This window comes from Zootoca vivipara, chromosome 4 (genome assembly GCF_965207765.1).
Source record: "Zootoca vivipara chromosome 4, rZooViv2.hap1.1, whole genome shotgun sequence".
NCBI classification, from domain to species: Eukaryota; Metazoa; Chordata; class Lepidosauria; order Squamata; family Lacertidae; genus Zootoca; species Zootoca vivipara.
The window spans coordinates 49,654,814-49,680,505 of NC_142587.1; the positions used below are offsets into that span (position 1 = coordinate 49,654,814).

The 25,692-nt window shown below is 43.6% G+C and overlaps 1 protein-coding gene across 1 annotated transcript in view; it reads left to right on the forward strand.

Moving 5' to 3' along the window:
* DSCAM (DS cell adhesion molecule) overlaps positions 1-25,692 on the forward strand; it is a 332,481-nt gene that overhangs the window by 215,976 nt on the left and 90,813 nt on the right. The window contains exons 12-14 of the mRNA XM_035116259.3: positions 18,173-18,369; positions 21,967-22,063; positions 25,098-25,226. Of these exons, the coding sequence (XP_034972150.1) occupies positions 18,173-18,369; positions 21,967-22,063; positions 25,098-25,226 (423 nt within the window). The remainder of the gene's footprint in view (positions 1-18,172; positions 18,370-21,966; positions 22,064-25,097; positions 25,227-25,692) is intronic.

Here is a 25,692-nt window from a genome sequence, read left to right on the forward strand (position 1 = left end):
CTGCTTAGACGAATGAAACCAACCACCTGTCTCCTTGATCCTTGCCCATCCTGGCTTATAAAAGCTAGCCAGGAAGGGCTGGGCGATGGGCTTCGCGGGTTGGTAAATGCTTCTCTCCATGAGGGAGCCTTCCCAGACCCGCTGAAAGAGGCGGTTATTAAACCGCTTCTCAAAAAACCATCTTTAGATCCGGCCAATATGGCCAACTATCGCCCAGTCTCAAATCTTCCATTCTTGGGCAAGGTGATTGAGCGAGTGGTTGCGGAACAACTCCAGGCACGCCTGGAAGAAGCGGACCATTTGGATCCCTTCCAGTCAGGATTCAGGCCTCATCATGGGACTGAAACTGCCTTGGTCGCACTGGTCGATGATCTCCGGCGGGCTAGGGACAAAGGTAAGAGCTGTTTCCTTGTTCTGCTGGATCTCTCAGCGGCTTTTGACACAATCGACCATAACATCCTTCTGGACCGTCTAGAGGGCTTGGGAGCTGGGGGCACTGTCATGCAGTGGTTCCGCTCCTTCCTCCTGGGCCGTGTTCAGAAAGTGGTGGTGGGGGATGAGTGTTCAGACCCCTGGGCTCTCACTTGTGGGGTGCCTCAGGGTTCTGTCCTCTCCCCCATGCTTTTTAACATCTATATGCAGCCGCTGGGAGAGATCATCAGGGGGTTTGGGCTGTGTGTCCATCAGTATGCTGATGATACCCAGCTCTACCTCTCTTTTAAATCAGAACCAGTGAAGGCGGTGAAGGTCCTGTGTGAGTGCTTGGAGGCGGTTGGAGGATGGATGGCGGCTAACAGATTGAGATTGAATCCTGACAAGACAGAAGTACTGTTTGTGGGGGACAGGAGGCGGGCGGGTGTGGAGGACTCTCTGGTCCTGAATGGGGTAACTGTGCCCCTGAAAGACCAGGTGCGCAGCCTGGGAGTTATTTTAGACTCACAGCTCGTCCATGGAGGCACAGGTCAACTCCGTGTCCAGGGCAGCTGTTTATCAGCTCCATCTGGTACGCAGGCTGAGTCCCTACCTGCCCACTGACTGTCTCTCCAGAGTGGTGCATGCTCTAGTTATCTCTCGCTTGGACTACTGCAATGCGCTCTACGTGGGGCTACCTTTGAAGGTGACCCGGAAACTACAACTAATCCAGAATGCGGCAGCTAGACTGGTGACTGGGAGCGGCCGCCGAGATCACATAACACCGGTCCTAAAAGACCTACATTGGCTCCCAGTACGTTTCCGAGCACAATTCAAAGTGTTGGTGTTGACCTTTAAAGCCCTAAACGGCCTCGGTCCGGTATACCTGAAGGAGCGTCTCCACCCCCATCGCTCTGCCCGGACACTGAGGTCCAGCTCCGAGGGCCTTCTGGCGGTTCCCTCATTACGAGAAGCCAAGTTACAGGGAACCAGGCAGAGGGCCTTCTCGGTAGTGGCACCCACCCTGTGGAATGCCCTCCCACTAGAGGTCAAAGAGAACAATTACCAGACCTTTAGAAGGCATCTCAAGGCAGCCCTGTTTAGGGAAGCTTTTAATGTTTGATGGATTTCTGTATTTTAGAATTTCTGTTTTTTTGGAAGCCGCCCAGAGTGGCTGGGGGAACCCGGCCAGATGGGCGGGGTATAAATAATAACTTATTATTATTATTATTATTATTATTATTATTATTATTATTAAAGGGCTGTGTAAACTTGGAGTCAAAGCGAACATGTTTACCTCATGCTTCCTGGAATGCACCAATGTAGATTTTCTTGCCTGTGTGTGTATTGCAAATGTATGCATGTTTATTCAGACACAAGTAGAGATAGAGGAATCTGTACTTTTCAGTTTCTCTTGGTTTCTAATTTTTACATTCTTAAGTTCAATTCTTCAAATTTTCACATTGGTTTGTGATTTATTTTGTAGTGAAAATTCAGCATTTCACTACAAATTTATCCTGAAATATGCAACTTGCTATGCTGTTTTGCCCAAGAGGCACATTTTCTGCAAAGCAAAATATAATGCCTATTGTTTACTATCTTCGCAAATACCTGCATTATTTTTGTACACTTTACCCTCCCATGTGCATTTATGTACACATTGCTTGCTTGGAGAATTGCATTGCAGAATTCAAAGAAGTACAAATTTAAAAGAATGGTTCTTTTTCACTTTGTATGTTTTTTTTTCAGAAAGGGTGATTAGACAGGTTTGCCTATCAATGACAACTGAATCGAATTTCTGCCCCATCTCTACTCCCACGTAAAGGTGTATAGAGTTGCAACCTCAGAGATGGTTGGTGGGAGTTTTGGGTGGGTGGGGTTATGTGCTAATGCTAACACTATTTAACTTTGCGCCATTTTGAAAGGGGGGGGGCTACAAATGGTTCCTTGCTTCAGTGGCATGATGAAGCAAAAATTCATGAATAAATCTGAGATTAATAAACAGAAGGATGTTATGAAATGTCTGGGACAGAAGTGTTTCAGAGTTTTAAAAGGTGAGGAGAAAGAGAGAGACTGTGTGGATGCTTGAAAACAGGAGGCACAGCCAGGAGAAATGGCAGAATAAAAGATGAAACAGATGGAAGAAATGAGAAAGCAAAAGTAGGGGGAGAGGAATATTCAGTATTATGCAGAGTTCATATTGTTTTGCTTGTGTGTGAGAGGGAGGGAAGGAGAAATTGAATTTTGATCTCTTAAATAAGTGGTCCCTTTTCTATGCAAGATGTATTTTCTCCATTTTTTTCTCCATATGCCAGCTTGTTCTTCTTTTTTCAAAGTCCTGGTTTGCATGTCACATTAAACCATAGTTTAAAACAAAGTATGGCTTAGTGTGAATGAGCACCATGCTAGTTCATGCTAGTCAATTGCTGCAGCAGTGCTCCTCCTCTGTTTCTTCTGTACTGTGGATAAAACAGACATGAGTCTGGCTTCTCATGTCCTCCTGGGCTTGTGGTTTGTTTACTTTACTCCAAAGAAACCACGAGTAACCAAGGTTTGTTCTTGGTAATGGTAATTGGTACGTTGGTAATGGTCTAGATGAGAGCCAATAAACTGAAGCTCAATCTAGATAAGACTGAAGCGCTGTTAGCGGGTGGTTCCCTAGACCAGGTGGATGGGAGACTACCTGCTCTTGAAAGGGTTATCCTCCCTCTAAAGGAACAGGTACATAGCTTGGGGGTGCTCCTGGATCCATTGCTGCTGCTTGAGGCCCAGGTGATCTCAGTGGCATGTGGTGCCTTCCTTCAGCTTCGTCTGGTGGCCCAGCTCTGGCCCTACCTGGACAGGGATAGCCTAATTTCTTTGGCCTATGCTGTGGTAACCTCTAGGTTAGATTACTACAATGTGTTGTATGTAGGGCTGCCTCTGAAGACTGTTCAGAAACCTCAGCTGGTGCAAAATTTGATGACAAGGTTGAGCATATAACATCTATCCAGGCCTGACTGTATGGGCTGCCAATTGGTTAAAGGTCCCAATTTAAAGTGCTGGTGCTGACTTGTAAAGGCTCAGGACCTCAGTACTTTAAATACCGCCTCTCCCCATATGAACTGACCTGGACCCTGCACTTGTCATCTGCTCCCCGGTATGGTGAGAGTGTGACAACAAGAGAACAAGCCTTTTATGCCATGGCTCCTTGTTTGTGGAGTGCTCTCCTCAGAGAGGCTCACCTCATGGCATCATGACATGGTCTAAACCACAGAGCCTAGGTCAGGCACCCCCAAACTTCGGCCCTCCAGATGTTTTGGGCTACAATTCCCATCTTTCCCGACCACTGGTCCTGTTAGCTAGGGATCATGGGAGTTGTAGGCCAAAACATCTGGAGGGCCGCAGTTTGGGGATGCCTGCATTAAACTATCTATGGCCTTTGAAATGTTACTACCATATTTTCTGTGGTTTTTGTTACTGCTTTTTATTATTATGCTTTGTAAATTATGTTTTAATGTCGTACACCACCCTGGGATATTCGGATAAAGAGCAGTATATAAATTGAAGAAATAAAATAAAATTTACAGTTGGTTGGGGGAAACAACCCCCAAACCAGGGTTCAGACAATACAAGCCAGACTCTAGCTTTTCCCATCTGCATGAGACAGAAGCAGCAGAAGAGAATGAGTAGGCGTTGTGGAATGCTTTTGTACATCATGCATCAGCATGCTGATAGTTTACATTAAACTAAGGTTTAATGAGACGTGGAAACTGGGCCAAAATCTACTCTTACTACTCTCATTTTTCCTTACTATTGTTGTCCTTAAGTGGCCTTACATTGATTTGATCCTCGCCTCCCTTTCCTCAGCTAAACATCAAACTTGAATGACCTCAGTGAATAAACTACCATATGCAGATACGGATGACTCACAAATCCACCTCTTCATTCTTGATTTTCTAAATGACAGGTTGATTCAGTTTGCTTTCCACTCAGGCCTGTTGTTTTATCTCCAATAATTTAGTGTTGAATGCTACTCTTCCCTGCAAAGTTCAGTAAAGCAAGTCATGTTGCCAAATGTACAAGCCTCATTGACCTGACCTAGCCTATTGGACTCAGATTTGGTAAATCCTCACAACAGAATGTTGGTTTTGGTGTGATTAGAAGCAGAAGTGGTGAATCCTCAGGTCTTTCATGCTTCCAGCTCAGTCCAGTGCTTGGAAAGGAGGGTTGCTGTGGTTCTTTGGGACTCTGGCCAGGTGTGGCCTGTCCTTTCTTCCTTGTTGTGCTCAGCAACCCAGCAGCTGCATGCTTTGAAAATCTAGTCGCAAATTGGGGTGGGGGCAGAATTGCTTCCTTTCTTATAAAATTCAGTTTCTCATGATTTAATTGTATTGCAAAAATGTAAGTTAAAAAAAAAAGACAGACAGAATTATGATGAAAACCAGACACCCTTTTATTCACAAACACTACCAGATGAACACCTGTTTACAGTGACATAAACACCTGGAATTGGCTCCCCGGGAATGGCCATCAAGTGACCTAGCTTTCAGGCTACAAGAGGATGAAACAAGATGTTTGATTCAAACAGACCTTTGCATGATTGACAGTGGCACTTTGGGTGGGATCTTCATGTTTAGCATTTTTTTATTGAATTTATTATTATTATGTACCTCTTCTTAATGGTGTTCACATTGTATTTGATTATTTTTATTAGCTGATTTGGGGCACCTATGTGGAAAAGGCAGTTTATTTTATTTTTTTAAGTACTAGGGGTGATAACCAGCTAGGTGTTACTCAAAGTAGACGCACTGAAATGGATGAACATGACTAAGTTAGGTTCATTAATATCAGTGAGTGTATACCCTGAGTAGAACTTAGCTGAATACCACCCTTGGACACAACTCTGCACATCCAGTGGGAATGTGTATGCCCATTGAAGAAGATAATTATTTTATCTTTTATTGTGGGGTGAGAAGTAGACTCCAGCAAAAACAATCACCCCAGTGTCATTATCATTTTTGGTGTGGCTCCATCATATATGTATATTCAGCAGTAACAACCCTTAGGTTTGGTTGGGATTACTGTACTGCCAAAAAAAGTGTGCAAAGCCTTAATCAAGCACACTGCTAAAATCTACATTTCTGTGCAACTGTTGGTAAGAGAAAGTTGGCATTCATTTCTTTTGCTGATCTCCATGAGAATAATAATTACTTTAATTAACCTATCCCAAGATCTTGCAGTATAACTAGGGGAAACAACATTTCTCACCTAATGGGTCTCAAAACAATGGGTCGTGCACCTGAACCGAGACAGATTATTCCAATCTTCCCTTTAGAATTTGAGCCTTTATTTATATTAGGCTGCCCAGTCAGTTTAAGATAAAAACAGATCCATATGCTGTATCCAGATGAATTGCTCTTGCAGTCTTTAATTACAGTATGCTCATGTTAATGGTGCCATTACCAGGAGATAACAGTCTCCCCAGAGCCACGCACTGAAGTTGTTTCCTGTGAAAACAATTGTATGTGATAAAGTAGCTTGTCTTAAAATGTCAAAAGAAACCACAAGGTGCCTTTAAGACAATCACTGTGGTTGAAGGGGAATTTACTGTGAGTCAAAGACATGCGTGGTCATAGACAATGCCCAATAACTTATTCTAAAGCCAACGACATGCAGAGGTAATGATAGCATGTTCAGCCGATATGAATTGATTTTTCAATTGCATGCTGTAGGTTAGCACTGCTTTAACATTCTATTTTCCCCTACTGTCGGTGATGGCTGTGGTTCAGGCAGCGAGACATTTATTTATTGCAATCGCTATTACTTCTCATCTGATGCCAGATTGGGCGCTCAAGACTGACGATTCTGAAGGAACTGAAGTTTGGAATCTCCAGTCAAAATTTGCTTTGATTGGCTCACAAACAAACAAAAGCAGGTATGCAAACCCAAGCCCAGAAACAGCATGAAAATAGTGTGGATTTTGCTTCCTCAATTGATTCCAAAGTGAATTAAACAGAAATACCACCTTTGACATTTTGGTAGGAATTCAGCGTTGCACTCTTCCAATTATTCTGTCAGTGCAAGCATTTCAGTTTGTCCTGTGCAACGATATCCCCTCTTCTCCCCCATGTACACTGTTCTGGGGCTTTGGCTGGGCCCCCCAGAGTTGATTGGGGGGAGATGAAGGGGGAAAGTCTAGTTGCGCTAGCAGGACTAGTTGTGCTGGTTTCCACTAGCATACTTACTTAGTTGAATCCAGCTCTGTGTCTAATACTGACACATAGCTAATTTTGTTGAAACTAGAAATTAAATAGGGGGGAAAGAGCCTTTGTTCACTCACAAACAGCCAGAAAAGAAATTGTCATAGCAGTGTGTTGACAAACTACCTACCCAGAGGGCTTTACTAAGCTGTTATGGTGGGACATGGATTTAAGTAGATAAGTAAACCTGATGTATAACTAAGCCATTTATTATTACTGCAGCATTTTTCAACACCTAGCAGCAACTGAAGGTTCTTCTTCTTCTTTCTTCTTTGGCAATCACTCATAGCCGAGTAAGATTGTCTTCCTTAAACATGGTTTTAACAATGGGTCCGTAAGTGACTGTGGAGGTAAATTCTGGATCCACATGTCCCTCCACAGTGGGGACATTGGTTTCCAGGCAGGAGTTGATCACGGTGTGGATTTGCCAAGCGTGCCTTCCTCTTGGCATGTTTCTCCTTTGCATCCTGAGATCGAGTTTCTTCAAAGCCCATGACACCTTTGGTAAAGGCTGTTCTCCAACTGGAGTGCTTGCAGGCCAGTGTTTCCCAGTTGTCAGTGTTTATACTATACTTTTAAAGATTTGCCTTGAGACAGTCTTTAAACCTCTTTGGTTGACCACCAGCATTACACTTTCCATTTTAAAGTTCGGAATAGAGTAGTTGCTTTGGAAGACGATCATCAGGCATCTGCACATCATGACCAGTCCAACGAAGTTGATGTTGAAGAATCATTGCTTCAACACTGGTGATCTTTGCTTCTTCCAGTACACTGATATTAGTTCGCCTGTCTTCCCAAGTGATGTGTAAAAATTTTCAGAGACACCGTTGATGGAATCTTCCGAGGAGTTGGAGATGGTGTTTATAAGTGGTCCATGTTTCACAAGCATATAGTAAGATTGGTAGTACAATAGCTTTGTAAACAAGCATTTTGGTTTCCCTGCGAATGTCCCGGTCCTCAAACACTCTTCACTTCAATCGGGAGAAAGCCGCACTCGTAGAGCTCAGGCGGTGCTGGATTTCGGCATCAATGTTGGCCCTTGTGGAAAGGTAACTGCCTAGGTAGGAGAAGTGATCAGCATTTTCCAATGTTACACCACTGATGTTACACCATCCTAGCAGCAACTGAAGGTTAGAAAGTTATTGGCTCAAGTACTGTAGTGTAATCAGATTCAGCTAATGATCCAGCCTCTTGGTTACTTCACTTGAACTGTGGTTCCAAATATGCTATTGACTAAAGAATTACAGTCATACCTCGAGTTGCGAACGCTGCGGGTTGTGCGTTTTTGGGTTACGGACCACGCCGAACCCGGAAGTACCAGAACGGGTTACTTCCAGGCTTCGGTGCTCCCGCATGCGCAGAAACACAAAATGACATCATGCGCAGAAGTGCTGAATCACGTCACGCACATGTGCAGACGCAGCGCTGCGGGTTGTGAACGTGCCTCCCACACGGATCACGTTCGCAACTCGAGGTAAGACTGTATTATTTGGGCTTTGTTAGTTATAAATGATTAGCTGCATTTTACCTTACGCTTGCTGGTATTACCCCAGCAATGAAGGCAATAGCTTTGTAACTTTCCTTGTTTCTAAGAAGAAACAAAGCAACACAAAAGTCATCTCCATTTAAACAAAAACAAAAACAAAGCAGGATATTTCTAGAAAGCTACCGGTATTTGTTCTGGAGAAATGTAAGGCTGGAACTGTGAGCTCTGTATTAATAAATGCCTTTATTCTAAGGTCAAGTGAGCCAACAGTGTACAGCAAACAGCTATAGCTCAGCATCCTTTCATATTTTCCAAAATGGTTTGTGGCAGGGCCCTATCAGAATGGCCCCACATTCCCCGATGTTGCGTGCATGTACAACACAACCATCCTATACATCAGTTGCAGCTGGTGGGACAGAGCAGCAATGTGCAGCTGACTTTCCAACACGGAGGTCTCTGCGAGTAAGAGGGAGCGGTGAGGTGGGTCTCCCCAGTGCTGATCTCCCAACTGCTTCTACTTCTCAGTTATAGACAGTCACCGGCATGTTGGGAAGCCAGGTTTGCAACACCACCTTGCTCTGCCTTGCCAATTGTTACGGTCTTACATGTCAATGTAGAAGTAAGGCCCATCGACTTCAGTGGGGCTTATATGGGATTGCAGGCCCAGTGTGGTGTTACTTTCTCTTTGCTCTCTTGGGTGACCTCAGGCTAGCACAGTGAATGTCTAAGGACAGTACAAAATTACAGATTGCTTCCAAGGTGTGTCATCCTTCATCAAGTTTAGCTGTCTACACGAGCCATTTCCAGAAGTCATTCTGGCTGATTAGGAAACTTTGATGGGTCACCTCTATTAAGAAAGGGAGCAACTGAATGAGTCATTGTGTTGATGTAGTTGCTGGTGCTTCCCCCCAGCTAAACATGTGAAAAGACTTTCATGGTCATACAAGAAGTGCCTCCCCACCCCCCGCCGCATTGGAGTTGAAATCTTTGAGCAAACATTTGCCCACACACATTAGAGATGTATCTGCAATGTTATTGAACATAATTATCTACTTAAAAGCTGTTGCCACATATGGATTGAGTGGGAAGAAGCCATCCCATCCCATCTGTTAGTTGAACAACTTGTACTTGGTGAATAATTAGAGCCCTTCTTCGCTTTCATTTCTCCCGACCTGCTCCCCTCCCCATCTCATGTTGAAGCTATCAGAAGAAGAGCATCATTGGCAAGCATCAGTAAAGTTCTGTTGCCTTCTACCCTTGCAACAGAAAGCAAATAATACACAGCAGAACACAGACTATATGGAGAGCCAATGTGTGTGCATTGGTTAAAGCTCTGGACTGCGGCTGGGGGCACCTGCGGCCAAATTCCCCCTTCAGGCCACAAAGCTGATATTGAGTCACTCACAAAGCCTCTGTCCAACCTGCCTCACAGGGCTAGGGGACGATGACCGTGTGTGCTGTCCTGAGTACTTTGGAGGAAATTTGTGGGATATAAATGTATTTAGATATCTTTTTGAAATGGCTGAAAAAACAAAATGCACCCCATAAGATATATATATATACCATAGCAATATTCACAAGTTTTAAAGTTTTGCCACAATGATGTTTGTCATCAGGTCAGGATCAGTTGAAAAAAGCAAGGTACTTGTACATACATTGCCTGCAACTGCTCTGGGAGAGCCACACATATCAATACTGCTGTGGGTTGACATTTTAGATCACCCACCAACAAGAGCACGCAGTCTGATTTCATGTTGGCAGCAGACTTGGGATAGCTCCTCTCCACCCACCCCTTTAATTATACAGCGTTCAGATCAGATAGTCTTCCCAGGGGCTTACTGGGCAGGGGTCAAGCTGATGTATTAGGTATATCTTTCCAAGACTGCAATCCTCTACTGGGAATAACCCCCTGACATGTACAGGATTGCAGTATTTGCTAACTTGCACTCTGCATTTGTCACACACACTGGTCTGGGTGATTGAGTACATCATAGATGGAGAACCTTCAGACCTCTCTCTGGCCCTTGGGACTGTCCCCAGGCCACACAAACACTGGCCTTCTGTGTGTTCTCCTTGAGGGTTTTTGCCTAGCTGAAGTGTGTCCTTGAACTCTGCTAATGCTTCTTTGTTTCCTGGATGGATGATAAGAGAAGGGGGTGTGAGTGTATGTCGAAACTAGCCTACCACTGGCTAGTGGTCCCTGGGAAGTTGCCCAGAAGGTAATGTGGTCCTTTGGTTGAAAAAACCTTCCTCACCCCTAGGATACGGTATCTAAGAATGGGAGATGTCCTGCCACAGGATAGAGGCTTCAAGAGGCTTATGCTTGTTTTATATGTTCTCTCTCTTGTTTGGAGGCACAACTCTCTGCTTCTCCCCAAACTTGGGGAATATATGGAAACGTACCAAGGAAAGCAGTGACTGCCTTCCACAAAACAAGGACTATTTCAACAGTGTGAAAACAGCTTGTTGTCCAGTGAATGGCACCCAACTTGTTTGTTCCTGCAGACCTTCCCGTTTTCCCTCTAAGTGCTGTCTTTATGTTGTAACTCTGCCCATGGCCTGTTATTAAAAACTCAACGATGCCAGTGATGTGTTAATGGCCAAAGCTTGGAGGGCACAAGGGGAAGTTAAAACAAATTATAATCTTCTCTCCTCTTATGATACAACCTCTCTCTTTTTTTTGATAGGCAGCTTTTTCTGGATAATAACTACCCTATATAAGAGAGCTTCTGTAATTATAAATAGGTGTAATTTAATAGGCCAAGTCAGTAACCATGTGTCAGAATATTGAATAGACTACCAAAGGGAATTGGGTGTTTTTAACTGGCATAATGGAGTATAGAGCATCTTAACATAAATTCACTGGTTTGGACCAGTCTGATGGCACCATCTGGCAGCAGCTTGGTGCTTTCTCTCTGTGACTGTTTATTGCAACTGCCTTACAAATGCCTTTTTTCTTTTCTTTTTTAGTTCTGCTGTTCTCTACTTGCCAGGCATAGGGATGCATTGTTAGCTGATACCAGAGCTTGGAAAAATATTTTTAAAAGAAGCTAGTTCTAGATCAACATGTCCATAAAGGAATTAATCCCAGTTCATATCAGTCCCTTTAGGAAATGCAGCACTAGTTTGGTTCACGTTCAGTTCAAGGTTAAATTCAAACATTCCCCCCCCAAAGGATGCTCAGCAATTTTATTCCAGCATTCAGAACGTTACAAGCTGCTATGCTGAAGTGTAAAATACACTTAAGACTGAGAAAACATCGAAACACACAGTGGAGTGCGAATTGTTTAATTCGTTGTTTCCCAACAATTATGATCTTTAAAGCTGAAAAGCCCAGAGAGTCCAGAGAGTTAAAAATAATGTATGAAAAATTAAATATGAACTGGAAATCATTCAAAGTTCTACCCCAGAATGAACTCAATTCACATTCAGTTTACCCAGAAATTGTGGGGACTACTTCCAGGTGTAGTTCGGGATTTTTGAACTAATTCACTGAACTTCATTAAACCAAACAAGTTCATTCTAGCCACAGTGCAGACTGCTGTGCTGCGGAAGGGGATGAAGTCATATGGAACTGGGTTGCCCGCAGAATTCAGGAAATCAATAACTTGTGCTAAGTAAAGATGTGGTTATGTGATCCCTTTCTATGGCACAGCTCTGTTGCTTCTAGAGAGACTATACTGGTACAAGCGAACAGTATGGCCAATTATGTATTAAGCATTATTGGATGTGATGACTCATTTCAAGCTTTGCATGGATCACACTTCTATTTTTACTTACTGCTCCCTGACTTTGTTTTATAAAGATTTTATCCCATTAATGCAAAACATCTTTTTTAAACAAACAAACAGAGGGCTTCATAGATTTTAGATAATGTGCAAGTTAGTGCCGGAGAAAATGAGCCTCCAGACTTGTTCAATGCGTTGTGTCCATTAGATGGATAGCTATAATTTTCTCAAGCCCCAAAACATTGGTATATTCAATTCTTTTTCCTTAGCCACCGCCCAGTGGAGAAGCACAATCACTTGAAAACTGGACTACTGTTGAGCAATAATGAAAATAAAATTACCTGTTTCAGGTGTAAACATCATATGTCCTCCTTTAAATATATTTCATGTCCCAGTGTCATTTTGGAAAATTCGGTATATAGCAGGCATCCCCAAACTGCGGCCCTCCAGATGTTTTGGCCTACAACTCCCATGATCCCTCGCTAACAGGACCAGTGGTCAGGGATGATGGGAATTGTAGTCCAAAACATCTGGAGGGCCGAAGTTTGGGGATGCCTGGTATATAGTCTATCCCATCACAGATGTTAAGGGGGGCGGGAATTGGACCTAATCTTAAATAATCATCAAGGCTAAAAGCAGCTGGGAGGGAGAGGTGTTTTAGGATGCAATCCCAACTCCCAATTTGAACTGCTTGGGGAACTGCCGAGCTGGTGAGCGAGCAAGCTGCAGAGCGAGGTTTTTTTAAAAAAGCAGCCTCTGCTTGCAGCTCCACGAGTGGAGGATCCTGGGCAGCAGCATCTCCATACGATGCTGGGGATGTTTGCCGGTGGCTCCGCTGCGTAGCACGCATGTGCGGAGCCGCTGCGTATGGGGCATGTGCCATGCACTCCCTGCGCATGCGTTGTGTGCTCCCTGTGCATGTGTGCTGCGTGGGCGATGCTCTGCGCCTGGGTGCACAGCCCCCGCACTGCCCCCGGCACTGAAAAGCCTTCGTCCGCTCCTGGTGCTGCCAGCACCACACCAATGGGACACACCCTCCACTGTCCTGAGAAAATCCCTTAATCCCAATTTTATTTTATTCCTTGGTAGGTTTACCAAAAACAGAAAACAAAACCCCGCACCACACATCAATAAATAAATTTTAGAAAGGGGCAAGATTAGACACAGACACACAAAGCATGAAAAAAATCCAGATGCCTTGGGCTTTGCTACACTCCCCCTTTGTTTCCTCCCAGGGTGGCCTTGCCCTCTGCCTGCCCCTCAGACCCAGAGGATCATGCACAGCAGGGCCTCAATGGTGGCAGCTTCTCCTCCTCCTTCTCACTCGCTCTCCAGCAGCTGCTGCGAGCTGCCCAAGAGAGGACATGGGCAGCAGCAGCCATGGAGAGGCAGCAGGATGCTCTCTCGCTGTCATTGCCACTCGGGACAAATGTCGGCTTATCCTCTTCCCCAAGCTCGGAGGCACTGGCAAGGGAAATAGAGACATTCCAGGATCAAATTAGAATCCGGGATGGTTTTCGTAATTCTGGGACTGTCCTTGGAAAACCGGGACACTTGGAGGGTATGAAACCTAGCCTGAAAGTTCTGCAGACCCTGGTAAACCGAGGCACACAAAAACCTGCATTAGGTTCCCATAACCTCGGTAGTGGCACCCGCCCTGTGGAACACCCTCCCACCAGATGTCAAAGAAAAAAAACAACTTCCAGACTTTTAGAAGACATCTGAAGGCAGCCCTGTTTAGGGAAGCTTTTCATGTTTAATAGATTGTTCCATTTTAATGTTCTGTTCTGCTGGAAGCTGCCCAGAGTGGCTGGAGAAACTCAGCCAGATGGGTGGGGTATAAATAATAAATTATTATTATTATAATTATATAACATTTATCACATTACATTAACAATCTGCTCACTGTTTGCTTCTCATTCCCACCCACCATTTGCACAGGGTCTTCAGAAAGGTACCGATGAAGGAAGGCAGCCCTTGGGTGGACAATGTGTCCTCCAGAACTTCAATTAAACCCCTCTCTCTGAGCAGATATGGTTGATTTTTTTACAAAATTGTTCCTGTCCTGTCCTGGTTTAATCGTGCAGGGTCCTTTCAAAAGCGCTCCACTCTTTCCCAGCGAAAGGGTGAGCATTTTCTCTCCTATCTTAAGTTTCTTCATAAAGTGCGTACTACTAATAAATGAATTGTGAATGACTTTCCTGAGAAAAGGCCTTATTGGCTATTAGTCTAGCTTGTTACTGAGCTTGCTGAGCAGTTTTCTGAACTGATGCCATTCCTCATGAATCTCCTCAAGCGTTTACGAGAAAGTCGCTGCAGGGAGCAGAGCTGTCAGCCTCCTCCATTCCCCCGTTTTTCTTTTCTTTTTCCCCCCCCTACCGGTTATTAGGAGGCTCAGTTAGGCAAAGTGGAAAATTGTGCACACATGACGATGCGGAATCAAGTCACATTCATTTCACAGGCCTGTCAAAGACTAGAGAGAGAATGAGAAATCTAAGCTGCTGTGGGTCTCTGGTGTGTTATTTGAAGAGAGCAGCTTGTAATGTACAAACATGAAAAGGGCTCTTGCACGAAAAAAGGAAGAGAAAAACCTGGGGAAAGGGGGAATTCTTGCCTATAGTGAATTCAGGCAAAATGGGGAGGGGGGATCTAGACTTTATTTTGAATATGTCTTTTGATTAAAATTCATAGTTGTCACATAAAATAAATCACCTCCTTTTCCTATAATGTGACCTGAAACTGCTTCTAAGTGAATAAGATATGAACTCTAAATGTTCACAGTCTTTACCCTGACACATTCAATCATATCACAAGGCGCCGGCAGAGCTGCCAAGCTTTTTGAGTCATCGTCATTCTTGTTACAGCTTAGCAGCACATAAGACCAATCCTAGCTTGGAAACACATGTTTGGGTAATACTTATAATCAAAGGAAAATTATTATATAACTCTTAAGAAGCCAGAAGAAAGGATGGTTTAGAACACGCCGGTTCCATCTCAATTCCAGGCTGCTTTGTAAAGATTAAGATTGCCTCGTGTCCAGGCTTTTGGACTTCCGCTGAACATATCCGTCAGGTCTAGACATTACACCACACACTCCCCTCCCAGCCTGCTGGCCTCTTCTCCACTTCTTGGAGAAAAGGTGAGCTGCAACAGAGCAATCAAAACTTGTTACAGTGGTACCTCGGGTTACAAACGCTTCAGGTTACAAACTCTGCTAACCCGGAAGTAGTACCTCGGGTTACGAACTTTGCCCCAGGATGAGAACAAAAATCGTGCACCGGCGGCACAGCGGCAGTGGGAGGCCCCATAAGCGAAAGCATCCCTCAGGTTAAGAACGGTTTCAGGTTAAGAACGGACCTCCGGAATGAATTAAGTTCGTAACCAGAGGTACCACTGTACTAGCATTGGCAAGGCTTTGCACAGGCGCAGAGCTAGCACCACAGCCACAGCCTGGCTGTTCGCGGCAGCAAGAGCTGGATGGAAATGGGCAGATTGGCCCAAAGTCAGCTGGCACCCGCTGTGAAAACAACTCCACATCCAGCAGCTTCCAGGGAATCTCAGACTCGCCCCCCAATCTTGTTTGGGGGCTTTCCATCAGCTTCTCCTGGCAGGAATGTTGCCGGTGGGCTTTCTGCCCGCACATGAGGCAGGCAGGCAGGACGGTACTTGCAGTGGACTCTGGGATATCTATTGAGTTGGCAGAAGTGGGCCGAAGGTTGCCTCCCCTCAATCCAAACCCCCTACAGCCTAAATGTAATAAATAATAATTATAAACTGCTCTGCAGTTTTCGTTCCTCCTGTTGTTTTAATCAGTATTTTTAACAGCCCATTGTTTTATGTGATTTTACATATTTGGTCCTACCCTGGGATCCATTGAGAGGTAGGGCAGCCTGCAAGCATTCTTAATAATCAGGAAACCTTCCTGAAAGTATTCATGACGTTGCAAGGAAATGATAAGCCCTCTGCCCTCAAGCTGTGAAACCTTGCTGGGGAAATGAAAGGTTTTTTTCCGCAGCTAGTGTTCCTCTGACTAAATCTTAATAAGTGCTGGACAGATTTTGATTCTATGAATATTATGGGCGTTTCTTCTATATCAGCAAGTGGCACAGTAAGTTCCCACTCCTTTTGCTGAGCCATTTTGTGCAGCTTTTTAAAGACTCCATCCCTTTCTCTGGCTTCTTCTTCCTTAACAGCTGAGCTCTCCCTCCCGCTGTACCACTTGCAGGGGGCTCTGCACCAGTCCTTTGCATGCAGACTTCATTGCTCAAAGTCAAAGGCCACTACCATCCAAAAATAAATCAAACACAGCATCCAGTATTCAAATAAGCATAAATAATCAAGTACTGGCAAAGCTCTTTCCAGGCTCTACAAAAATGCTTCTGCCCTTTCACATAATTTTTCTTCTTCTCTTCTCTTTTTTCTTTTCTTTGTGGAGGGGGACATTGAAATATATTTGCCTAGGTATTTTGAGGTGTAAAAGGTGAGTCTTGTTATCTCACTTCCCTGCTTTTGATAAATAGGGGCTGCTTTTGATAGCAGGGAAGTGAAATTGGCAAAGCTCTAAGTAAGGCATCTCCCACAGGGACAGGATTCAGTGTGGAGAGGGATTTGTTTGGGCGGGGGTTGGGGAAGAATTGCACAAGGGGGGGAAATTGTGTTCTGGATATCCTTTGTAGGATCATCTGGATAAGCCCTTTAGCTTCATCAGCCATTGCTATGGCAATGGGAAGCAATTTCTGATAGCTGGGTTAGTTATAGAACTGCCTCTGAAAGGGGGGTATGTGTGTGTGACATTTTAAAAACATATATAGCCTATAATTGCCATATTTTGAAGAGCAAAAAAGAGGAGACATTTGCCAACTTCTACTTTTAACTATGGATCACTATGACGACTCTCATTTTACATACCCATGAAAAAGAGGGTGTGTCCTGGAAAAAGAGGACATATGGCAACCCTAGCTTTTGTAACTTGGCATTTACCCCATTATTTGAAACGAGGGGATACACTGCTAATTCAACCCTGGAGGTTTATAATTACTGCGATTTTATTTGTTTGTTTGTTTAATAACTGTATATTACGTTATATCATGGGACCTTATGGTGACTGGTGGCTAAGAAATCTTATAAACAAAAAAGATAAATAACTAAATCTGTAGCTAGGGAGACTTCTTTCCAACAAATATCAGATGAACATTCTTCAGTGGGTGTCACAGCAGTGAATGGTATTGCCAATGGGTAGGGCTAGTCCACAGGACCCCACAGCTCCTTCCATGAATTTATTCTACAGTGGGGGGTTATGTATAATCAACCTGGAGGCTCTATTTGTGCATGCAAACAATAGGAGCCGGATTGTACCCAGTGAGTCTTATTTGTTGTAGTGTTAACATATTTCAGAAAGTAAAATTCCGCAGACACAAGAGTTGTTTGATGATAGATAGATAGATAGATATAGATATAGATATAGATATAGATATAGATATAGATATAGATATAGATATAGATATAGATATATTAGGAAATTCACCAAAAAACCAACACTACTGACACGAGTTGCCATGCCATACACCTGGGTTTTCCTGGACATTTTTACAGATTTTTGAAAATTGTGTCCGGATGCTATATATATTGAGTTTCATATGATATCATTTATCGTATTTTTAATGTGATATGGAAATGGTATTTAATTTTATTATATCTCTTTTAATGTTGATGTTTAACAATCAAACAGTAACTCGACAGCAAGCAAATAAAAACAACTCTGATGTTGTGGAATGGAAACATCTGACAAAGTCTTAGATATTTTATGTATAAGCGTTATGGGAGAAAGGTAGATGGTTGAAAATGGTTCCTAACAATGCTTGGTTAGTGCATATCATTTCTCATCAAAAGTTGCCCCCAAGGTTTCTCTGTATTGTTATCCACGTGAGAGCCACTTCTTAAAGCAGAAACCATAGCTTTCAATCTTGTGAGCTAGTAGATCAGTTTGTTATCCATAGGGCTGACATGCAGAAAGGTCATGCCACCAAACGTTAGCATTTCAAAACAGCAATTAAAGTTATTCATTTAAAAGAGGCTATCCATTCTCTCCATGAATCCCTGCTTTCCTTGCAGGGGGAGGGAGGAAGTTCAGTGCTGTACGCTTCACCAGGGGTTTTTGTTTTGCTTCAGCTGATATACGTAAGTACAAAAGTACACAATGAAATGGATTAGGTGGAGGGTTGCCCTCCTGTACAGCAATGTTGCATTTCCTCCTCCACACATTTTGCAGCAAGCTACTAACTTGTGTTCGTTATTTTTATTTTTAGTTCCTGCTATGATAACCTCCTATCCAAACACCACCTTGGCAACGCAGGGCCAAAAGAAAGAAATGAGTTGCACAGCACATGGAGAAAAACCCATCATCGTTCGCTGGGAGAAAGAAGACAGAATCATTAATCCTGAAATGTCCCGCTATCTTGTTTCCACGAAGGAAGTGGGTGATGAAGTGATCTCTACATTACAGGTAACATGCGCAACCTGGTATTTTGGCAGTGCTGTTTGGTCACATGTTCTTTACATATACCGTAAGAGCACATTGTACACCCACTCCACTCCCCCAAGGCGGGGGTGGTGGTGGTTGTGTTCACTGAAGTCCCTTGAGAATATCCCAAAGTGAACATTTCTTATTTTGGGGGGACCGGGCAGGGGTGTGTGTGTGTGTGTGTGTGGAATATTGCACTTTCCATTTTGCATAGGGATGGGCCAGAACAGGTAAACTGTGGCAATGTTTTACATGAACGAATAGAACACAATATCCCCTTTAAACAGTCTGGGCCACGGGTGATGGATTTATTTTGGTCTGAGAGCCAATTTCCAACTTAGTCAACCTTCCAGTTGGACATTGTGGCAAGCAGTAGACTTGGCAAACATGGGTGTAGGAACCCCACACTCTATAATACATGCACACACATATATAGGGGGACAGCCAACTATTAAATTAATGAACCAAACTTAATCATGTTCATTAACAGTGTGAGCAAAACTTAGCTGATTACCACCCATAGCACACCCATGAATATATACTCATAAAAAACTCAAGTGTTACTATAATTACAGTGGTACCTCACAAGACGAATGCCCTGCAAGACAAATTTTTCGCAAGACGAATGTGTCTTGCGATTCTATGGGTGACTCACAAGACGAATTCATTTTGCGAAAAATTCGTCTTGTGAATCGCAGTTTCCCATAGGAATGCATTGAAATTAAATTAATGCGTTCCTATGGGCAAAAAAAGAGATTTCAATGCATTCCTATGGGAAACCACAACTCGCAAGATGAATTTTTCGCAAAACGAATTGACTCGCGGAACGAATTAAATTTGTCTTGCAAGGCGCCACTGTATTTTCATTGTGTTTATATACTGCCCTTCTCTCGAATGAACCCTGCATGTTGCACTACATGGTAAACATTCTTGGAACATTGGTAGCCCACACTCTTTCATCTAGTCTTTCCCAGTCTGCATTTTCGGGATCTTCACCTACAGGAGACCATATGCCCCCATGCCTGAGGAACATTTCCATCTTGAAGGACAAGGAACTATAGTCAGCCTCATTTAGTCGCTGCAGGGGCAAGCCAGGAGAAAATTGCTGAGCCATCTTGCACTACCCAGAATTACACTTCAGGCTGTTCAATACTCAAATCCTCCAAGGCTTATCCTGCTACAGAAACTTTGTAACTTTGGTAGTGGTGTGGAAGTTTCCTTCAATGGAGGAACACAATATTTTTTTTTAATGAAACATATCTGCTGAAGTGTGCAGATGATATTGCCATGGCAGTAACTGATATTGGTAGGTCTTTAGGAAAGACCTTGCCAACGACAAGGATCATTCTACAGGATGATCATAGATTATTGAGGGGAGAGGGTGAATATTGAACTAGCTTTGTATGCTCAGATCCCAGCTTCTTGTAAAGCAAACAGCTACGGCTGAGTGCAGGTGTACTTGCAAAGAGGGTGTGTGTGTGTGTGTGTGTGTGTGTGTGTGTGTGTCCTGCGGGTAATTTTTCATCTCCCTGTCTCTCCTCCTCAGAGGAATAATTCGTTATCTGCTCCTCATCTCCCCTCCTCCTGTGTTTTGGGCAGGCTGCCTGCTGCAACCTAGAGATGGGAGAGAAGATGAATTCAGTTGGCATTCAAAGGCGAACCTACCAAATTCACTGTTTCCTAAACAATATGAGAACCAAAACTCAGAGATCCTTCAAAATTCACACTTCTCCAAATTTTGCAGTGCAGTTACGCAGCCAAGGAGAAACAAAAAAATGCTGATGAATTTTCAGGATGGTTAAAAAGAAAAAAAGGGGGGGAAAGAAAAATGGAACAGAATTTAAGATGGGAAAAACAAGAAACAGAGACAAAGAAATTGACGGATACATTCCTGCCCATTTCACTCTATTCTATATGTTTTTTAAAAACACCATTTTTGATGTTAAAACCTGTTCCAGGGTTTTGTGTTGAAAACCCTCAGGCAGGTTTTCTCTAAAATGTTGACAGAGCCTACAGGAGTGGAGCAGACTTCCAGGGGCGGATGTTCACCCTCAGAGTCATCTGGCATCCTCACCCCCTTTCCCCCCATCTATAGGACATCACACTGAGCGATAAATGCCTGAATAAAGCTCGTGTGCCGTCTAACGTCACAGAAGCAGATCAGTGGGTGGGGCAGAGCCACTGCACTAGGGTCCCTGTTGTGTACTGGCAAGGAGAGGGGCAAGGCAGCAGGGATGTTGGTGCAGTTCCACCACACCCACCAAGCTAATCCAGCACTTCTCAGTCAGTCAGTCAGTCAATTTTATTACAGCAAGAGCCAGCAATACAAAACAACACAACTCCAAACAAAAGATCAGCAACAACATCATCGGAGGGCAGGACAAATGATTATAATATGTTATTCAATAAAAGAGATTTACGTTTTTTTAATAGTTAAGGTGCAAAATTTGGCCACAGTGTAGCATACTGAGCTCAAAGAATCTTCCCAAAGGAATTTACGTAATGTTTCGGGGGGAAATTCCAGATAATATTGCAAGGGTGTGAATTTTGATAATAGGGGTCAAATGAGTCGCAATCGTTCTTCACTATAAAGTTCACAAAATAAACAGATGTGAATAACAGATTCCACCTTATTGGACATGTATGAGCAAAAGCGCTCATCGATTGGTACACACAAGAATTTGCCGTGTAACACAGCTGAAGGCATCACATCAAATCGAGCTCTGGAGAAGGCCCATCTATAAGATTCATAAGTAATATTGGATAGATACGGGGCAGCTGCCAAATTAGGCCAAGATTTTAGGCACATGTAGTTCTCAGGGAGTAAGGCATCTTCTTTTTAATACAGCACTTCTGCTGGTGCCCCCTCTTCTTCCCAGTAAGCAACAGCAACCCTGCGAAGAAGCCAGTGTGGCAAGTCTGCCCTGCACAGCAAGCCGCTTCTGTATTTTTAGAGTTTGTATACATCAAGTATTATTGGGGAAGTATTGTCAATCTGTCATGCTACATCACCGTGAAAGCACACTATATCATTCCAAGAAGGATTTGAGAAATGGCAGTCAGATTCATCATTGCTCTGCAAGAGCAGAATTGGCTTTAATGCAACTTGTGCATTTACTTACTCATGTCTGTGTGGTGTGTGTCTTCCTGCCTATATGAGCAGGAATAAACAGAAGGCAAAATAAAAATAAAGAGGAATTTAGGGGAAATAGAAACTTATTTAAAACTGCTTCTGTTCAAAACTGTTCATGGGCCAAGCATCTAAGTCTGACTCAGATAAGTGTTGTGTTTGTGTGTGAGAGAGGGGGGGGATGTGAATGAATGCGTGCATATGTGTGTGTTTGTGTTGTGCCCATGTGTGTGGTGTGTGTCTCTGTGCGAGAGAGTGGAGCAGCCCCACTCTTGACTGCCCATTTTTGTTTTGGATCACCACCCATTGGAAAGATGGCCCTGAGGGGATGTGAGATGATTCTCCCATCCCTACTATGTGGAATTGCCTTTGAAGCCTGTTTTGCAAAATGGCCTTGCATGCAACATTCCCTATTAAATACATTTTCTTCTTTTCCACTGTCAATGTAGATTCTGCCAACGGTGCGAGAAGACTCTGGTTTCTTCTCCTGCCATGCCATCAATTCATATGGGGAGGACCGTGGAATAATTCAGCTCACTGTGCAAGGTAGGAAGAGGACAACGTAAGGAAAAAAACACAGCTATTGTAGTACAGTAAGTGTACGTCATGCTCAGAAATCTGTTGGGGGGTTCTAGTCCCTAATAAAACGTAGTCATAACTGTCAAAAATGAAAGGTCAAATGAAAGGTTCAAACTCCATCTGTCCAGTTTGCACTGGAACTATTAAAACAAAGTTGCATACGCAAGCGTGGGATTTTAGACACAAGTTTGTCTTAAGTCTGCATTGCAACCATAAACAATGTAGAAACCAACACACCGTACAACAGTTTGGGGCCCATTCAAACACCGAGGGGCCAACATGGAAACCAACAGTAAACATTTCCTTATGTTGGGGTTTGAATCCACTTGTCATCCCTTATTGCACGCAATGTTGGCCAACACAACATCCCTTCTGAATACTCGTCACTGTCATGAGTCACTTCTCCTGTCGGTCAACGTGCGAGTCAAAGGTGCTTAATATGGGAAATCCCTAAGTGGTGTTGTTAACAGAAAATAAAATCCAGATACAACATTAAAACCAAAATAAATATGTCGGCTGAAACACAGAATCCTTCAATAAACCATGGAGCAAAATATAAATAAATCATAAAACAGGTGTTTAAATCAGCTCTTCTTCTTAATACAGAAAACCACAGTCTGGAATACTGATTTGTGAATAAGCATGGCTGGTGTCTGTGAGCCTCAGGCTGTGATTCTGACACTTGCTTGGGAGTAAATTCCATTGAACTCACTGGGACTTAGCACCAAATAATTCAGTACCAATAGCCTTGCAGCAGCCTAAAGAGGGTGAAGCAATAGGGTGAAGATTTCCTTTCTGGAAAAAGAAACAGTGTACCTGCTTTATATTTAGAAACAAAATGTTTCAAGTCTAATCAGCCCAAAGCTCCCAGCAACTGCAGTGTATTTCCGCCCCCCCCCCATTCTGAAATTTGAGTCGTCAGTATGTCCTCAGGCCAGGTGTCCCCTACCATATTTCATGATGGGGAGGTGGGGAAGCAGAGTCAGGCAGGGATCGGCAGGTTCTGGAGTGGCTGAGGTGATACCCTGTCAAATGTCTAGCCGAGGCAGAAATTAGCTATGGGGCTATGCCAGCTCTGCCGTACTACACTTGCTCAATGCTCTTGTATGCCTTGGAGCTTACGGATAAGATGCCAAATCCACTCAGGACTCACAAGCAACCTTTCTCCCAACCCCCAGTTTTCTGTGACTGCAGGTTGCATCAGTTCCTGGTTAATCCTGGTACAGACTATGTACTCACTAAGCCAGTCCCCTCAATAAACCGAGATTCTGATTCTCATTTGCAGTGAAGCTGCGGATAATACAAAGGTCCTCTGAGGAAAAAAAATGAGAAAATATATAACTGTTATCACAGAAACATGGAGTAAATGTTAGCACAAATGTTAGTACAGGCACATGTGAAAGATCATAGCATTTTTATTCTGGTTACCTAATTAAACTGGAACAAGGGCTAATTATAGACTAAAGGCTTATTGGCATTTCCGTTTGCCCTGCCACTTTCCCCCAGGAAAACCCACAGTTTGGTGCTGAATTGCAGCAAACGGCAATTGGGTTTTCCGCACATTGCTGTTTGTTCCAATTTATCACTAAAGAACAGTTTTTCCAGAAGAAAGCAGTGCGGCAAAGGCATTCAGAAAACATGGGACAAGTGGAATACTGCTTGGACACATGCTTTTTGGCATGGGACAAGCAGAAGTGTGGACAAGCCCTAACTGTTGAGTTCATCTTCACATTTCTAGTGAGAGGTATTCAACCAAAGCGTCTTGTCAGTGCAAGAATTGCAACTTGTGCAATTGGCCTTTCCCCACCCTTTCTTCCCTGTGCCTCCCCACAAACTGCTCTATAGAGTCGGGGGAAGCCCTAGAACAGATTTAAGGAGATGCAGGGAAGGAGAGGAGGAACGTATTGCATTGCAGAATCAGAAATCATTGCACTGGTGGAAACTTCACGTAGCTCTACTTTGGAGACAACCCATTATATACACATGCTTGCTTCTGCACTTTAAACCACAAAGATTATGCATGTATTAAATTCTACTGCATATAGGTTTTAAGCCATTTTGTTCCATTTAAAGCAGGGGTAGCCAACCTGTGATTCTTTAGATGTAGTTGCTGATGAGAGTTGGAGTCCAAGAACATCTGGAGGACAACAAGTACCCCATCCCTGTTGTAAAGGGAATAATACCAACCCCACTATATACACACAGCGGGGGAGGGGTGTAAGAGGGAAAGAGAGAGAGAGTCAGTTGTAAAAGCATTACTTTCTCAATTCACTTACATGGAAGAGATAGAAATCCCAATATAAAAATGATATTATACCCACAACGGGAGCAATGTGTTGTTTTATAATAATAGCATAGAATGATTCTACAATGGGGCTCTAAAATAAGATGATATTGAAACATTATCCCTTTTCAGGCATCCATGGAGGCAATGCAGAGCTTTGCCTGGTGGCCTCACCTCTTCCCTCTAACTTTCCTGACCAGTCTTCCCCATGACCCAGAGCAGGCATCCTCAAACTTCGGCCCTCCAGATGTTTTGGACTACAATTCCCATCTTCCCTGACCACTGGTCCTGTTAGCTAGGGATCATGGGAGTTGTAGGCCAAAAACATCTGGAGGGCCGCAGTTTGGGGATGCCTGATCCAGAGCCTTGATCATCCAGCTATACTGTAGCTATATTCAGCCAAACTGGCTTACAATCTCCCATCCTGGTCTTCCTGTCATTGAAGAAAATGGGCTGCTTGCCTGGCACATAAGGCCTTGGTCACCACACTCCCCTGAATACAATTTTTGAATGCTTGAATAGGGCTGTCACAAGTTTCTTAACTTAAATATTAATTATGGGACGGGTGCGGGGTAAAATGAGTGTAACACCCAGTGAGCGAAGGAAGTAGCAAGCTATCTTATTCTTCACAAGGCATATTTTTTCCACACTATACACGCATTGCTGTCACTGACGCACAGGTCTATTGACTAAAACAGAGTTTGTCTATTTGACCAGAACCCCCAGATCCTCCAGAAATAGAAATCCGAGAGGTGAGAGCACGCAGCATTGCCCTCAGATGGACCATGGGATTTGACGGAAATAGTCCAATCACAGGCTATGATATAGAATGCAAGAACAAGTCTGGTAAGAGTATGTTGGTATGCCCGGCTTACAACTATTAATTGTTTCCTGGTTTCCTGGTATTATGATTTTTTTATTTAAAAAATCACAGTCCTCAGTTTTACTGTCCAAGAGTTTTGCCGACATCTTGTGTCCAGAATAATTTGTATATTTGAATGGATTGTTTTCAACAGCCCCTATTATAAACAAAAGCATCTTCAGCAGATGTAGTAAAGGTAAAGGACCCCTGGATGGTTCAGTCCAGTCAAATGCGACTATGGGGTTGCGGCGCTCATCTCACTTTGTAGGCTGAGGGAGCTGGTGTTTGTCCACAGACAGCTTTTCGAGTAATGTGGCCAGCATGACTAAACCACTTCTGGTGAAACAGAGCATTGTGATGGAAGCCAGAGTGCACGGAAATGCCGTTTACCTTCCCGCCACAGCAATACCTATTTATCCACTTGCACTGGTGTGCTTTTGAACTGATAGC